Source organism: Palaemon carinicauda, unplaced genomic scaffold (genome assembly GCF_036898095.1).
Source record: "Palaemon carinicauda isolate YSFRI2023 unplaced genomic scaffold, ASM3689809v2 scaffold381, whole genome shotgun sequence".
In the NCBI taxonomy this organism is placed as follows: Eukaryota; Metazoa; Arthropoda; class Malacostraca; order Decapoda; family Palaemonidae; genus Palaemon; species Palaemon carinicauda.
Window position 1 is genome coordinate 111,607 of NW_027171483.1, and position 17,922 is coordinate 129,528.

General features: G+C 44.1%; 2 protein-coding genes across 2 annotated transcripts in view; one reads left to right on the plus strand and one right to left on the minus strand.

The window, feature by feature from the left end:
• LOC137636766 (probable thiopurine S-methyltransferase) overlaps nt 1–17,339 on the minus strand; it is a 72,548-nt gene extending 55,209 nt beyond the window's left edge. Inside the window, exons 1-2 of the mRNA XM_068369141.1 lie at nt 17,052–17,339; nt 14,882–15,005 (exon numbers count right to left, since the gene is read on the minus strand). Coding sequence (XP_068225242.1) covers nt 14,882–15,005; nt 17,052–17,293 — 366 coding nt within the window. The 5' untranslated portion in view covers nt 17,294–17,339. The remainder of the gene's footprint in view (nt 1–14,881; nt 15,006–17,051) is intronic.
• On the plus strand, nt 2,208–14,762 carry LOC137636762 (uncharacterized). Its single transcript, XM_068369135.1, has 4 exons — nt 2,208–2,304; nt 3,004–3,264; nt 3,406–5,860; nt 14,699–14,762. The coding sequence occupies exons 1-4, from the start codon at nt 2,208–2,210 to the stop codon at nt 14,760–14,762; spliced, it is 2,877 nt and encodes a 958-aa protein (XP_068225236.1).
• Nucleotides 17,340–17,922: the final 583 nt, after the last annotated feature.

Consider the following 17,922-nt stretch of genomic DNA (forward strand, 5'->3'; position numbering starts at 1 on the left):
AACTTGGGAAGAGCATTTGTATCTTTTGGAAGAAGTTTTGAGTAGACTAAAAAAATCTGGACTAACTGCTAAACCTACTAAATGTTTCTTTGGCATGTATTCAATTGAATATTTGGGACACTTTGTAGGCGGTAATAAAATGTGGCCTATTAAAGACAAAGTGGTGAAAATTGTTGGTGCAAAACATCCGAGGACCAAGAAGGAATTGCGTTCATTTTTGGGATTATGCGGTTATTATCGTAAATTCATTCCAAATTACTCTACCATCGCATCCTGTCTTACAGATCTTACCAAGAAAAATCAGCCAAATAACCTTTTGTGGTATGAAATGCATGACCGGGCGTTTGTTTCTCTTAAGAACAAAATTGCTGCCAAGCCTATTCTTTTACTTCCAGATTTGCAGGCTGAATTCGTATTACGTACAGATGCTTCGAACGCTGGATTGGGTGCCATACTTCTGCAAGAAGTGGATGGAGTGAAGCGTCCGATTGCCTGTGAAAGTAGAAAATTGCTACCGAGAGAAACTAAGTATGCTGCCGTGGAGAAGGAGTGCCTAGCCATAGTCTGGGGGATACAGAAGTTCGCAGTCTATTTGTATGGAAGATCCTTCGTTCTGGAGACTGATCACAAGCCCTTGGCTTATCTTCAAACTGCTCAAGAATTAAATCCAAGATTAATGCGATGGTCATTGAGTCTACAACCATATCACTTCAATATAAGAGTTATAAAAGGCTCGGAGAATGTTGGAGCTGATTATTTGAGCAGATGTGAAACTGATATATAAGTTGCAAGTACAGAAAATTGTTATTTTCTTTTTTTAAGGGGGGAGGTATTGTCACCGTGTAATTATATATATTTTTTTATTATTTAGGTTATTACTATATTTAAACTCATAGTAAGTAATGTTGTATGTATATAGGGATTTCAGAGTTAAGCAGAGTTAAAGACCCAACTGTTATTACTAACGAAGTCTTGTTACCATGAAGATTGGTTGTGATATTTTGTTTTGGACAGTTGTTTAGTTACTGTTTCTCTCTCTTCAGAGGTGAAATGGGGATCACCAGAAATAACTCGGGAGTGCATTCGTGGTGCTGTTGTGCGAAAGAGGTCGAGATCCCTGCCACCTAGGATTTTATATATCAGCCCTACTTGAAAGTGGTCTTCGTCAGTGTTGGTTGTTTACCGTCACCGAAGTATGGATGCTTGGTGTTTAATGGTAAATGTTACGGTAATCGTAAAATGTGCACTGGTCGCTATGATCGAGAGAGAGAGCGTGTTTATTGGCCTGTCGAAGACACGAAAGCATGTTTGAGGGTTGTGGCCTTATGCACAAGGGATAAGTGACCGACCGCACGGCAGTAGTCGCGAGTGTACTCTTTATCTTTTCACTGTATTTGGTTATTGTTAAATAAGATACCTATTGGTTATATATATAATGTAAAATCAGATAGCAACCATTTATATGTTACGTACATTATTATTGATGAAATGATCACCGTTCTTTGATATTTGTTTGTCATTTATTATAACCACGTGACTATTCCATATTATTCACTTTTATTATCAATTAAATGTTACGTATTCTTTTTGCTAATTTGTTACGTACATTATTATTGATGAAATGATCACCGTTCTTTGATATTTGTTTGTCATTTATTATAACCCCAGTGACTATTCCATATTATTCACTTTTATTATCAATTAAATGTTATGTATTCTTTTTGCTAATGTTATAATTAAAACTTTAAAAAAAACTCTTATACTCGTTTATCACCACTTCGTCTACATCATTTAAAAGACTAAAAGAACCTTCAAGTGCTATTGCATAGCTTGTGTTTAAATATATTAATTAGTGAATAGCACTTATGACATCTGGTGACCGTGACAGGATGTAGACAGTGGTTTAAAAGATAAATTGTGTTAAAATTGAGTAATCTTAAAATCAGTCTGTAAGTATGTCTTCTATCGCGGAATTAACAGCTCTCGGAAAAGAGCTTGGTTATGAAGGCGAAGATCTTAGAAGATTTGTAATTGATGAACAAAGTGCTTTAAGGGATATTAGAAATAAGGAACGAGAATTAGAACGTGAAAAACTAGAAGCTGCTCGTGAGGAAAGAGAAAGGGAACGCATAGAGAAAGAAAAGGAGCGTGAATATGAACGTGAAAAAGGTGAGAGAGATAGAGCTCATGAGATTAGTTTGTATAATATGCAAGAATGTTTGCAAAAACGGGAGATTGAGAAATTGAAACTGCAAAAAGAAATAAAGGACTCGCCAGTTAATACCGGAGGCTCCGACACTGAAGGTAACCAGGTAAGAGTAAAAGTTAAAGGTCCTTCTATTCCTGATTTTGATGAAAACAAAGATGATATTGATGCATATCTTAGGAGGTTTGAAGTTCTTGCCAGTGCAGCTAAGTGGCCTAAAGAGGATTGGGCTATAATTCTAAGTTCACATTTAAAGGGTGCAGCTTTGGAAGTTTACGTTAGACTTTCACCTGAGGATGCTTTGGATTATAATAAGGTTTCTGAATCACTTATGAAAAGATTTGATTGTACTGAGGAAGGTTTCAGAGTAAAGTTTCGGTCAGTTAAACCTCAGAAGAATGAGCTAGTTCAACAGTTTGTGTCTAGATTAAGACATCTCTTGAAGAGGTGGATTGAAATGTCGAAGTGTGAAATGACTTGTGAAGGCTTAACTGATTTATTTCTTATGGAGCAATTTTGGCAGAGTTGTGGCAGGCAGTTGCAGGTACATCTGAGAGAGCGATTACCATTATCGTTTAACAAAATGATTGATTTAGCAGAAAGTTATGTTCAAGCTCATGGAGGTTTATTTCATAATTCTAAATATTTTTCTACAGTACGTGGTGACAGAGTTGACTTATCCGGGGAAGCTCTTCCTGAGCAGATGGCTAAACCCATTAGATGTCCACCCTCTATTAAGTGTTTTAAATGTGGACAAGTAGGTCATAAGGTTTCTAGTTGTCTAGAACATGCAAAAGGATCCAAGAAAAGTGGTCATGCTGCAGCAGGAGAAGTTGTTTGTTGGACCAAAAAGGGCCGTGAGGGTAATTTTAAGGATCCTGTTGCGGATATAAATAATGAAGTGTTTAAAAATGATCATACTGAGTGGGCAAGTGTTGCTTCTGATATGCCTGTCAAGGAGGGTAGTTTATACGGAAACCCAGTGATAGTTTTGAGGGACACTGGTTGTACAACTGTCGTAGCTAAAAAAGACTTGGTGCCTGTTGAATGTTTTACTGGTAAGTACAGTAGGATTCGATATATGAACAAGAATCTTGTAGAAACTTATCCTTTGGCTGAAATATATATTCAATCGCCATTTTTCACGGGTACTACCCTTGCTGTGTGCATGGAGGACCCTCTTTATGATCTCATTATAGGTAACATCCCTGGAGCAACAAGGTTGGAGGAACCCACTTCCGGTGCCGTATTAACGAGAGCTGGGGCAAAGACATCTAAATCTGCATTCCAAAAGCTGAAAACGTCAGACTCTAAGATTTCTTGGGACATGGATTCAAAGGAAATTCAGAAAGAGCAAGAAGAGGATCCAAGCTTAAGATCTCTGCGAGATGATGCAAGAACTGGTAAAGCTATTACTAGAGATGGAAAAGGTAAGGCAGTTTTGGAGAGAGGATTATTGTTCAGAATATATTCAGACAGAGGTATTGAACACAAGCAACTAGTATTACCATTTAAGCTTCGAGAGGGTGTGATGAGCATGGCACATGAAGGAATACTTGGAGGTCATTTGGGTGCTGAGAAGACCTTAGGTAGAATAAGGCAGGAGTTTTACTGGCCAGGTATTGGGGCAGCAGTAAAGAGATTCTGTCAGTCGTGTGACATTTGTCAGAAAACTTATCCTAAAGGAAAAGTTGGAAAGGTACCTTTGGGAGAGGTACCGCTCATTGACACTCCTTTTAAACGTGTTGCTGTTGACTTGATAGGACCTATTTTGCCAAGAAGTAGTTCTGGTAACAAATATATCCTGACCATGGTTGATTATGCAACCAGATACCCTGAAGCATTAGCCTTACCATCTATCGAAACTGAACGTGTAGCTGATGCCTTGTTAAGTTTCTTTTCCAGAGTTGGGATTCCTGAAGAAATGGTGACTGATAGAGGCAGTCAATTTACATCGCAGATGATGGACGAAGTTAGAGGTCTTTTGTCAATCAAGCATCTTCCTACAACCCCTTATCATGCGATGGCGAATGGGCTAGTTGAAAAGTTCAACGGAACGTTGAAATCTATGATTAAAAAGATGTGTGCTGAACAACCTACTACTTGGGATAGATACCTGCCGGCAGTTCTCTTTGCATACCGAGAATCTCCACAAGCAAGCATGGGGTTTTCCCCTTTTGAATTATTATACGGGAGAACGGTGCGTGGCCCTTTAGCTATTCTGAGAGATTTGTGGGATAAGGAGAGAAATGAGGAAGAGGTAAGAACTACTTACGATTATGTATTCAACCTTCGAGAAAGATTAGAAGAAACTTGTAAGTTGGCCCAAGAGGAATTGAGGAAGTCGCAAGGTAAATATAAATTCTTTTATGATAAAAAGGCTAAAAATAGAACATTTAAAATTGGCAGTGAAGTTCTCTTACTATTACCCAAGGCTAATAATAAATTGTTACTTCAGTGGAAGGGTCCTTTTCCTGTTGTTGGTGTGAGGGGGAAGATGGATTATGAAATTCAAATAAATGGGAAAAGGAAACTTTATCATGCTAACTTGCTTAAAGCTTACATTCCTAGGAATAAAACTTCTGTAGAAGTTCGAGAAAGTGGAGGTACAATTGCAGTGGTCGAGGAGGATCCACAGGAGGATTTCTCACCCCTACTAGTGCCTGATACTGGACCTTCACCTACTTGGGAACAAGCCAATCTGAATAAGGAATTGCAGGAAAATCAAAAGCAGAATCTGGAAGCTCTCCTTAGCCGCTACAGAGAGGTAATGTCGGACATTCCCGGTCGCACTCACGTGATCAAACACCAAATCAAGTTGGTAAGAGAAGAAATTGTTAAAGTAAAACCCTACAAAATTCCCTATGCTTTACGCAGAGATGTGAATTCAGAAATAGAATCTATGAAAGTTTTGGATATTATTGAGCCTTCAAGTTCTCCATATTCAGCCCCTATGGTAGTGGTTTCGAAACCTGATAACTCAAAGCGAATTTGTCTAGATTTTAGAAGATTGAACGCCTTAACTATTTTTGATAGTGAGCCTATGTGTGACCCTGAGCAGATATTTGCCAGCTTAACTGGAAGTATATATTTCTCTAAGATGGATTTATCCCGCGGATATTGGCAAATTCCTTTGGATGAGGATAGTAAACAGTATACTGCATTTCAAACAGATTTAGGACTGTACCAGTTTAAAGTGCTTCCATTTGGACTTGTGAATGCCCCAGCCACTTTCAATAAGATGATGAGAAGTTTATTTGCAGGTTTAGAGGGTGTGAGTTTTTTTCTAGATGATTTGATAATTCATTCAAAAACTTGGGAAGAGCATTTGTATCTTTTGGAAGAAGTTTTGAGTAGACTAAAAAAATCTGGACTAACTGCTAAACCTACTAAATGTTTCTTTGGCATGTATTCAATTGAATATTTGGGACACTTTGTAGGCGGTAATAAAATGTGGCCTATTAAAGACAAAGTGGTGAAAATTGTTGGTGCAAAACATCGGAGGACCAAGAGGGAATTGCGTTCATTTTTGGGATTATGCGGTTATTATCGTAAATTCATTCCAAATTACTCTACCATCGCGTCCTGTCTTACAGATCTTACCAAGAAAAATCATCCAAATAACCTTTTGTGGAATGAAATGCATGACCGGGCGTTTGTTTCTCTTAAGAACAAAATTGCTGCCAAGCCTATTCTTTTACTTCCAGATTTGCAGGCTGAATTCGTATTACGTACAGATGCTTCGAACGCTGGATTGGGTGCCATACTTCTGCAAGAAGTGGATGGAGTGAAGCGTCCGATTGCCTATGAAAGTAGAAAATTGCTACCGAGAGAAACTAAGTATGCTGCCGTGGAGAAGGAGTGCCTAGCCATAGTCTGGGGGATACAGAAGTTCGCAGTCTATTTGTATGGAAGATCCTTCGTTCTGGAGACTGATCACAAGCCCTTGGCTTATCTTCAAACTGCTCAAGAATTAAATCCAAGATTAATGCGATGGTCATTGAGTCTACAACCATATCACTTCAATATAAGAGTTATAAAAGGCTCGGAGAATGTTGGAGCTGATTATTTGAGCAGATGTGAAACTGATATATAAGTTGCAAGTACAGAAAATTGTTATTTTCTTTTTTTAAGGGGGGAGGTATTGTCACCGTGTAATTATATATATTTTTTTATTATTTAGGTTATTACTATATTTAAACTCATAGTAAGTAATGTTGTATGTATATAGGGATTTCAGAGTTAAGCAGAGTTAAAGACCCAACTGTTATTACTAACGAAGTCTTGTTACCATGAAGATTGGTTGTGATATTTTGTTTTGGACAGTTGTTTAGTTACTGTTTCTCTCTTTTCAGAGGTGAAATGGGGATCACCAGAAATAACTCGGGAGTGCATTCGTGGTGCTGTTGTGCAAAAGAGGTCGAGATCCCTGCCACCTAGGATTTTATATATCAGCCCTACTTGAAAGTGGTCTTCGTCAGTGTTGGTTGTTTACCGTCACCGAAGTATGGATGCTTGGTGTTTAATGGTAAATGTTACGGTAATCGTAAAATGTGCACTGGTCGCTATGATCGAGAGAGAGAGCGTGTTTATTGGCCTGTCGAAGACACGAAAGCATGTTTGAGGGTTGTGGCCTTATGCACAAGGGATAAGTGACCGACCGCACGGCAGTAGTCGCGAGTGTACTCTTTATCTTTTCACTGTATTTGGTTATTGTTAAATAAGATACCTATTGGTTATATATATAATGTAAAATCAGATAGCAACCATTTATATGTTACGTACATTATTATTGATGAAATGATCACCGTTCTTTGATATTTGTTTGTCATTTATTATAACCACGTGACTATTCCATATTATTCACTTTTATTATCAATTAAATGTTACGTATTCTTTTTGCTAATTTGTTACGTACATTATTATTGATGAAATGATCACCGTTCTTTGATATTTGTTTGTCATTTATTATAACCCCAGTGACTATTCCATATTATTCACTTTTATTATCAATTAAATGTTATGTATTCTTTTTGCTAATGTTATAATTAAAACTTTAAAAAAAACTCTTATACTCGTTTATCACCACTTCGTCTACATCATTTAAAAGACTAAAAGAACCTTCAAGTGCTATTGCATAGCTTGTGTTTAAATATATTAATTAGTGAATAGCACTTATGACAATCGGCGACCTAGCGATCAGTAAACTGAAGTAGCCATCAGTAAACAGTGATCTAGAGATCAGTCTGTTGATGCTTTCCTGTTTGCTGCCGCTGGTCTGTCAAGGAAAAAAGAAACTTTAGAAGAGACAGGGACCAAGGATTCCCCGATTCGATTCCCTTGTAGGATTGAATCTTAACGATCTTGAATCCTCTGCGGAGCCTTATTCCTCTTTTCCCGGTGGCAATGTTTATGTGCTTGTGGGGAGGAATGGGGCAATGGTGGCCTGTCCAAAAAGTAAGTCTGGAGCAATGGCACACAGGATGGTGCTGGTGCTTAATATTTGCCTTGAGAGCAGGCAAGCGCTGGTTCTTAGACAAGAGCTGGTGCATTGGATCCGCGAGCCTTGACTCTTTGGCAAGAGCTGGCGTATGAATCCGGGGACCGTAACTGCGCAGGAGGTGCAGGAAAGAGAGGAAGATTGCTGGCGTGCCGTAAGGCACTGTGTAGTTTGTGCATTCTCCCTAGAATGCACCGAAGAGTGTGATTGGTTGCGCAAGAGTGGGAGCATTGGCGTATGCGTGAGAGTACTACGTGGAGATTGTTGGGGAGGGCGTGCAGAAGACAATCGGCACCCGCACGTTGAAGACCGTCGGAGCGCACGGAAGGCTGTGTGCTTGCACTCAAGAATATTGGAGCACGCACACGCGAAGGCCGTCGGAGTGTGCCCGCACGTAAGGCCGTTGGTGCGCTTGCACGGTAGACTATTGGCGCACGTGCAGGATACCATCGGCGCCTACACGCAGAAGAAAGTCGGCACGCACACGCGCAATACTGTTGGTGTGCGTGGGGGAGAAAGTCGGCAGTGTGTGCGGAACTGTTGCCGCGCGCACGTGCCAGACTATGAAGCACACGCAGGAGCATTGGCGCTTGCGAGCTTGTTGGCGCTAGCGCGCGTGGAAAATCATCGACGCGCGCACGGGAACCCATCGGCACCCGCACGCGGAAGATCGTCGGCGCGTAATCGCGTATCAGAATGTTGGCGCGCACGTGCGAATATTGGCGCGCGCAAGCCTATTAGCGTGCGTGTGCGGGAAAGATCGTCGGCGAGCAGCGGTGCGCGCGCGGGAAACCATCAGTACCCGCGCGCGGAAGATCGTCGGCGCTTGCGCACGTAAGAAGATCGTCGGCACTTGCGCGCGTAAGAAGATTGGCGAGCGCGCGCGGGAAACCATCGGTACCCGCGTGCGGAAGATCGTCGGCGCTTGCGCGTGTAAGAAGATCGTCGGCGCTTGCGCGCATAAGAAGATCGCCGGCGCTTGCGCGCGGAAGAAGACAGGGATGTGCCCTTTAAAAAAGGGCGGGCATCCCCCGATGAGGACCGCAAGCAGGTCTGCTTTAGAGTCCAGGACCGAAGTCCTTTGTTGCCGCGCAAGGTTGCGCTGGTAGATCGGTAGGTCAGCTGGCAGGACGATCAGGAACTGGGATGTGCCCTTTGGAAGGGCCAGCATCCACCGATGGGACCGTAAAAGGTCCGTGTTAGAGTCCACGACCGAAGTCCAAAGGACCACGTTGCAACACAAGGTTGAGGTCACTGGAAGGTCTGCTTGATCCTCCGAGGAGGAGTCTCTATGAGAGGCCTCTCCCTCGAACGAGAGAGGTGACTATTTCGTAGAAGAGACTTGAAGACACTCGTGATGACGCCCCTTAGGGCCGTTGGATCAGCAAGCTGACCCTATCAGTAGCAATCCTCCGAAGAGGAGTCTCTATGAGTGGCCTCTCTCGCGAACGAGAGGGGTGAATACTTCGTAGGTTCTCGTCTGTCACCCACCACTGGAGGTCCGTCTGTTCCGCAGGACCCATAGGGATCATGACGTCCGGGGAATCGTAACCTTGATTCCACCGAGACTTGAGTCGCCATTGGAGAGATCTCATCCTGAGGCGACCGTTGGGAACTAGACGAGCCAAAGATGAGAGGTGACCGAGGAGACGTAACCACGATTGGGGTGGAAGTTCTTCTCGTCTGAGGAAAGGACTTGCAACCCTCCTCAGCCTTGCTATCCTGTCGTCTGATGAAAAGGCTTTGTGGAGATTGGTGTCTATGATCATGCCTAGATATACCAGTCTTTGAGTGGGAAGCAGAGAGGACTTCTCGAGATTTACCATGATCCCCAGATCTTGGCAAAGTCCCAGAGTTTGTCTCGGTGTCGAAGAAGGGCTGACTGCTAGGATCAGCCAGTCGTCCAGATAACGGAGGAGACGGATGCCGATCCTGTGTGCCCACGACGATATTAAGGTGAACACTCTGGTGAAAACCTGTGGTGCTGTGGAGAGACCGAAACACAGCACCTTGAACTGGTAAACCTTGTTGTCTAGGCTGAATCTTAAGTACTTCCTTGAAGACGGATGGACTGGGATCTGGAAGTACGCGTCCTTCACGTCCAGTGTACACGTGAAGTCTTGCGGTCTCACTGCAAGTCTGACCGTGTCTGCGGTCTCCATGCTGAACGGAGTTTGCTTGACAAACTTGTTCAGAGGTGAGAGGTCGATGACTGGTTTCCAGCTTCCAGACGCCTTCTTTACAAGAAAGAGTCGACCGAAGAAGCCTGGTGACCCGTCGAGGACCTCTCGGAGAGCGCCCTTCTTTAGCATGGTCTGGACTCCTGCCCGAAGGGCTTGCCCCCTTGCCGATCCCATGGCAAGGGAGCTCAACAACACTGGATCCGCTGTCAGGGGAGGTAGAGATGTTGTGAATGGGACGCGATATCCCTGACTGATTACGGAAATCGTCCAGGAATCGGCACCGAGTTGCTGCCACCTGTTCGCGCAACTTTGTAGACATTCCCCCACAGGTGGACATGCAGGGGGACTGCCAATCCTAGCATTTGCGGCCTCGGCCGCTCCCTCTAGGATTTTTTCCTCCCCTGGAGGACTTTTTGCCTTTCTTGTCTTTGACAGGAAAGGGCTTAGACACCGTTGTCTTCGCTGCAGCTGCAGGTTTCGTGGTCTTGGTAGGACGTGGCTGCTGGGGTGCTGGAGGTTTATAGGGCTTCGATGTTAGAGCCCTATGTAGGAGAGAGTCCTGGTTGGACTTCCTCAGCCTCTCAGCGGCCTGCTCCACGTCCTTAGGCTCAAACAAGTTCTTCCACATAACGGAAGAATGCCTGAGCCTTCTAATCTCGGTATTGGGGACCTTTTGATGGAACCTCTCAGACACCGCATCTCGAAGTTTCAAAATGGTGTTATCCCACAAGTTCGAGACTTGGTGGGCTAAAAACTCGATCGTGCGAGTGCCCGAGAGTAAAAAGATCTCCATAGCCTTCCTGGTACTTTCTTTGGACAAATCCTCTGAACGTAAAAGGATGCCTAGGGTCGCTAGCCAGATATCCAGCCACGAAGTGGCCTGCATGGCACACTTCGCCACCTTCTCGTAACTAAGGATCTCCGTAGCCGAGAACGAGACCTGCCGGTTGGAGAGTCTCTCAAGAGGGATTCCCCTGGTAAGCTCTTCCAACGAATGGTGAAGGGGAAGAGCCAAATAAGTCTCCGAAACGATGTCGAAATACCTCCTCTGTTGGACACGAGGAGGTGGGAGGAGTTTGTTGCCGGCGCTGGATCGGCTGGAGGAGGCAAACTCGGAGAGCTGGGCTTCGACCTTGTCTCTGGCACTCTTGACCCCTTCCGAGACCAGGGTAAAGCCGCACTGGCCTCCGTGGGTTTTTGAGTCCCAAAGACTCGGTCCAAGACCGTGTCTTTGCCCTCACGAGGAGGAATCTCTGAATCAGCAAACCCATTGAGATTCCTCATAAGGGTCAGAACCTGCCAGAATGCATGTTCTGATTGCTGCAGCTCTCCTCTTGAAGGGCTAGCAGCGAAGTTTCCTGTCCCCAAAGGCTCTTCTTGGGGGGACTCGTGGACGTTTTCCGAGTGCTTGGCTGGCTCCGGTCTAAGCCTTGATGACGACTTCGGTACAGTCTTGGAGTCCTTTGACTTTCTCCTAGGAGGGATGCAGGACTCCAACAACGACGGTGGGAGGCTCTTCTCCACCCCTACCCAAGAAGACTTTCCAGCGCGAAGTGGGGTTTCCCTTATTGGTGCAATGGGGGAACGCCTCACCTCACGTGACTCCCCTGAGGACGGGAAGTCTTCGTCCGAAGGGGAGGGAGAGAAAGTCTGGGGGGGAGGAGGCCTTCCTCAAGGACTTACAAGGAGTCAGCTTCGCCCTCGAAGAAGTTACCACGTTCGAAACTCCTCTCTTCCTCTTCAGGGGAGTAGAAGCTGCCAAGGATTTGTGGCCCAGTTCAGAGAGAACAGGCTTAAACGCCTGGATGACCGCTCTGACCAGTGTCCCAAACCAAGGTTGCTGGCTGACGGCTGCGCTGTCAGATACTCCTTCTGGAGGGAAAGGGATCGACTGATCCCTAGGAGGAGTTACCAAAGGGGGGTTTGCCTGAAAAAAAGATGATGAAGGAGAACAACTGTCCCTGGACCTTTCTGGAACCGTCCCCCCTGCCGGCGAGCACGCTGTTCTGAGCTTGCCTGGGGGCGGGGGGGCACGATGATGACCTTGCCGTGCGTTGTCCTGCAGCCTCGCGCGTGGGGGGTTGAGGAACGCGCTGGGGAGCGTGCTGGCGCTCGCACGATGGGAAATGCCCTGGGTCACGCACGGGTGACTGTTGGCGCGGGCGCGAGGGTGATGGCGATGGCGATGGCGCGCACGGGCAAGCGATGGCGCGCGAGCTGCAGAAAGCAGAGGGTGCGCAGAAGGATGGTTGCGCGCGCGAAGGTGAATGTTCGCGCGGGCGCGCAGGATCCGGCTGAAGAGCCCGTGCAGGCGATGATACCGTTGGGCGCCCGCGCGCAGGAGACACATCTCTTGCGGGCGGGTGCGCATGAATGCACACATCAGGCTGTGGAGATGGGCATGTGCGCGCAGGATGCGCGTGCGCAACCTTGTGAGCGCGAGTTGGAGACTGCGCGCGAAGGCGTGCCGGCGAGGTATGGCGCACATGGGGAGAACGATGGCGCGTTGGCAAGCGCTGACGAGCAGGGGAAGAAATTAACTTCCCTACTGCGCCCAGATCAGAAGATTGTGGGCGCGGAGAGCGCTGGCGCGCAGGTGAAACTCTGGCGCGCTTTAACAGGAACCTCCTCCGTAGAAGAGCGCTTGCGCACAGGAGAGCGCTGGCGCACAGGTGAGCGCTGGCGCGTAAGGGACGTATGTGCAAGCTTGCGCATACGCCCTTGTTGCCCCGAAGGGACCATTGCCTGTTTTACAACCGGATGTGTTGGCGCCCACAGCGCGTCAGCAGCCAGGAACGGTGACGGCAGGTCAGCAGGTCTGACGGGTGGAAGGTCGACATGTCCTTTGTAAGGACGATCTTCCACCGAAGGGGATCGCGTCCTTTGTAAGGACGATCTTCCACCGAAGGGGATCGCGAACAATCGTCAGAGAGGTCCAGGGTTGTAGCTGGGAGAGTCAGAGAACGATGGCAATGTTTAACTGCGGCGGACTGCGGAGACGATAAACCGAAGAGGCGCTTCCTCACACCCTTGTGAGGTGAAGGAAGGCCTCTATGGCGAAGAGGAAGGCGGGCTTTACGCCGTATGCGCCCTCTGGGGGCCGTGGGGTTAGTGGGCTGACCATCAGCAGTCCTCCGAAGAGGAGTCTCTGTGAACGAACTACCCCGAGGGGGAGAATCACAGGCAGGAGAGACCGTTGGACTTAGTTCCTCCCTCGAAGGATGAGAAGAGGGAGGAACTAAGCCTTCAGTTACAACAGGTTGATCAGGAGCAGAGGTCTGAGATACCGCATCGGAAGCCTCTGCCACCACAACGTCGACGATAGACAGAGGATCAACCTCTGCCAAAGTCGAGGATCAACCTCTGCCAAAGTCGACGATTGTTTGACAGCGGCCCCCAACCGGATCATGTCAAACAAGGCTTCCTTGGAGGGCGAACCCTCAAGCCCCAAGGGAGACCAAAGCTGAAATAAATCCATATTAGACTTATAAAGATTTAAATCCTCCCCGAGGGAGGAGGAGGAGTTGCCTCGCTATGGGAGGCAACTCCCACTCCCGAACCCCAAGATCGGGCAACAGAACTATGGCCTACGCTACCACTCGACAGTTTCTCGGAAGAAACCGATCGAGCAGGAGCTTCAGAGGAGGTTTGGGCAACGGAAGAAGAGCCCTTGGGATTTTCTCCTTTCAAAGAAACCTTCGAAGGAGAAATATCCCGTTTGGACTTCTTCTTCCATCGCCGAGAAAACCTCTCCCACTGGGAGGTACACCACTCCCTACACTCACCACACTTACTATTTCTATCACACCGCTGGCCCCTACAATAAGGACAAAGGGTGTGAGGGTCCGTATCGACCGCCGACAAACGTGCCACAAGGGCGATCGGGTAATCCAGGACACTTTCGCATGATAGCAGAGGCCAACTTCAAACACACCTGTAAAAGGAAAAGCAAAAAGCATTAAATGGCTGTCAGAAAGGCGAGGGTGAAAGCGGACACGTCCGACTACCACTCGAGCCAAGAGCAAAGAGCAAAGTGAGCTCAAGCACAGGTGTGTGTGGGGGGGGGGGGTAACAAGCTACCCTCCCTACCCCCTGCTAACTAGCGGTGGGCTAGTAAACCCTCGTTAAAATTCTAATGGCTCGTCATTTCAGCTACGCTGAAAGTAATAACCCCTATTAAATAGGGTGTTTGTATGTCAGTTACGGAACAATTCTTATTTTCATACTCACTCAATGTTCATATACATGCCCATCTTCCTCCCCACTTCCTCATGGTATCAAGAGGATAGGGATAATTTTGACTTGGAAAGTGAAGGGATTAAGACTCTGGACCCTCAAAACGTGATCCTTACCATTTAATGCTATAATGTTCCATTCTTTTACGAAGGGCATGTTTTTAGAGAAGGGAAAGAAAATGGTTGATTTAAAAAAAAAAAAATTGACATATAAATGTCGATTATACTGAGCTTCTATGAAAAAGCAATATGAACATAAGATGTGTAGAAATTTTTTGTTTTTATTCTGAATTTTGGCTGGTTATATATACACCACCCTTTTCCATTCTTCATCTTTCTGCACTTTTGTTTTAGTACTGTAATGTACACTTAAACTTTAATACTGTATTCATTTTGTGCATTTAAACTTTAATACAGTATTCATATTGTGTTTACATTTAATACATCTTTGCTTAGCAAGTACTGTACAGCCTGTTTGATATTTGTATCCTCTCTCAACATGAGACAAGACACTTTCCACCCTTGCAGCTGAAGCCATGCTTTGGTGTGATGACAGCTTATTTCCACTTCGCAGTGTTGCTAATCATAAAAAAACTCAAGTCAAATCTTCCAGACCTTTGGCCCTCATTACAGATTAAGCTAAAAAGGTATTTTGCAATAAGTACAAAAGATCTCAAGTAAAAAATATACTGCATTCAACACCAATGACTTCTTTATAGTAATAATAATGATATCATAATATTAATAGAGCACTTACCTTGTAAAGCTTTCCATCAGGAAACCGTTCAATAACATGGGGAATGTCGTGTTCAGAAAAAAATTCTGAAATTGGCATTTCAATTCCTTCAATGCCTACTACAGTATGCCCTGCATCATAAAACCTGTAAAGGGAAAATTTTACAATTCTCATAAATTTTACATGACCTATTTTCTTCATTAGGTAACTGTACTAATTTGTAAGTATATAGGTGACTTAAGACATGGTGTCCTTACTTATCCAGAAAGGTCTCGCCCCACACCACAACCAACTTTCCATTACCTGATCTTGTAAAAGATCCCCTAAAGTGTTTCTGTGTATCCGAACTTAGCCCAGGCAGTTGAGGACCCATTAGTGATATGTAAACATCTCCATGAAGTTATATCTTTAAATAAATTCAGATATATTGATTCTTGAAAACTGCTTGATAAAATATTTCCTCCCAAGAAACATTTTTTTAACAGACTACTGTTGTTCCATGGCATTTTGGTATTGGTGCATTAGAGGATTTCTTACAAATTAGAAAAATATGGGTTCCCGACAATTGTAATTTTAAACACCTAAATATACAACAGGGTGACATAATTTGTTATGAAAAGAATACTGGTTAATTATGCAATTTCATCCAGCGACATACAAGGAGGTTGCAGAGGACACAATCTCCCACTAAGGTCAGCAAAAGCCATCTTGGTTTAGGTTAGGAGGAAGAACCTTGGGATAAATCATATCCCGAATTAGTTTCCCTGGTTTGGGGAGTATGTATGATGACAGCCGTGCACCATAAACTCCTGATTTTCAACCCTATCACTAAGAATAAGGCAATCTAGTGGTGGTAACAGGGGTGCTAACGCCCCTGTTAGGTAAGTAGGCAAGGCTATGGCTTGTAGGTTAGGTGGGGAAGTTTATGTGAGGTGGTATTCTATGCACGTAAGAGGTCCTGTCTGTCGTCATACAAAGGCATCTAGGGTTTTTCACAAGACTTTCTAAATTGAAAAATTCGGTTACTGACAGTTTTTGTCATGAAAATCATTCAAACACCTAAAATTAAACCAGGAAATTATTATTTTCTCAGAAAGAATTATTGGTTACTATCATACAGCACACATGAGAATTGAGTTTTATCCACAGTCACACATAGTAAAAAAATCACTTGGTAAGAACAGTATACATGATATCTTGGTTTTATTATAGTTATGGACAGAAAAAGCTTTAATAATAAAAGACATGCGCTTCCTATAGAACGTCAGTTCTCCTCAGAAATGACACTTATTTTCACTGGAATAGAAATTTAATTATCTAATCAATAATAATCAATGGGGTTAGAGTGTGCAGCTCAGCATGTACCACTTGCCAGTACAAGGAGCTTGACGTTTTTCTTTTTCCGCGAGCGTACGGCGGAGAAAAAACCCTCAGAATTCTAGCAAATATCTCCATTCTTAGACGGTCTTTAGCCCATAACCTACCTACAAGCAGTGTCCTTACCTACTTACCTAGTGGGGGGGGGGTCAATGCCCCCTCCAACCTTCCTTACACAGCCGTATTCTAAGTTAGTCGTAATCATAAATACAGGTGGCCTCTAGGGGTGTAGGTATGATAGCGGCCACCTGTATGTATTATTATGGCTAACTTAGAATATGGCAGTGTAAACGGGGGGTAACAGGGGGCATTAGGCCCCCCCCCCCCTTAGGTAAGTAGGTAAGGACACGACTTGTAGGTTAGGTTGGGGGGGAAGTTTAGGTTAGTTGATGTCCATTTTTAATGAACGCGTGAGGAACTGGCCGCTAATATACAAAGGCTTCAAATTAGATTTCTAGAAAAATATCCCAATTCTTAGACGGTCTAACGGGTTTTCAGTTTATACCCTATTGAATTGAAGGTCAAATTCATTGAAAACCCAATATTGACTACAAGAAAACCTTTTTCTGTTCAAAATTATGTTCTGTCCGTAACTATGCTTTTACCGACATCTTTAACACACACTAATCAAGATTAGTCCAAGGCTATTCATTATTGATTAGCTACCATTAATAGCCATAATACATTCCAGTACCGGAGGATACGGCTAGTTAACCAATGACAATTACATCAGCATAAGGCTACCGTTATTTTTTTTTTTATTTTTTTTGTTTTGGACCGGAACTATAATAAAACGCAAGAGAGTAACGCTCACCACTTCATATCAAGGCTCTTTCCACACAAGGGTACCAGAATCCGACGTCCCGGCTCCGTAAGTAATAAGGGTCCATGGTTCAGTAACGCGAAGTTCACGTCACTTTGGTGCCACCCGGTTTTGTTCTCTTGCCACCTATTCTTCCACTGGTCGAGCCTGTTCTCCATTTCCTTTGCTTCTGGAAGCAATTTACGCTTCACAAGATCTACTATCAGACGAGCGAACTGTCGAACTTTGACCATATGATTGATAACAAGTTGTTTGTTTACAATGCTCTTCTTCTCTGGTTTCTAATTTCTTACTCCGCAAACTATATTTGCGGGCACTCTATCTTCTTATAGATAGGTGCAAAGCTTCTTAGATTATTCCTAATATTGTAATTAATTATTTATTTAATAAATTTATTACGCCCAAAGACGTCAAACAAAGGTACATATTGGCAATTACATACAGTACATAAAAAATCAACATAAAAATAAAAATTACAGCATTGAATCATCAGTGTATCAGTTACAATAATAACATATATGAGTTTGTACTCCATTATCACAACAACTGCAACAGACAGTTTAGCAGCCACCAAAGTGTGGATGACGAGTCAAAATTACGTCTAGGTGGTCATCTTTGAGTAACTATTGACAGGTTTGAAATAAAGATTATTTTACCTGTACCATAAATAAATTATTAATGAAATTCTCAATCTTTATTCTTATCCCATTCTATCATGAAATCAGCTGATATAACTCCTTGCTATCATTTAGTTCTTCACAACTTCAAGTTCAGATTCAAGGCACTGTCCTTACACCGGCTCCTCTAATAATTTAAATCCTTAAATCCTTAAACCCTAAGCTTAGATTTACGTTTATCTTTA

What these genes read in the sequence shown, in the direction of transcription:
- LOC137636762 (XM_068369135.1), top strand. Translation starts at nt 2,208, where the DNA reads ATGCAAGAATGTTTGCAAAAACGGGAGATTGAGAAATTGAAACTGCAA. An exon ending in CGGAGGCTCCGACACTGAAG is followed by an intron (nt 2,305 to 3,003) that starts GTAACCAGGTAA and finishes AACATGCAAAAG; the next exon opens with GATCCAAGAAAAGTGGTCAT. An exon ending in AATGAAATGCATGACCGGGC is followed by an intron (nt 5,861 to 14,698) that starts GTTTGTTTCTCT and finishes TCCACTTCGCAG; the next exon opens with TGTTGCTAATCATAAAAAAA.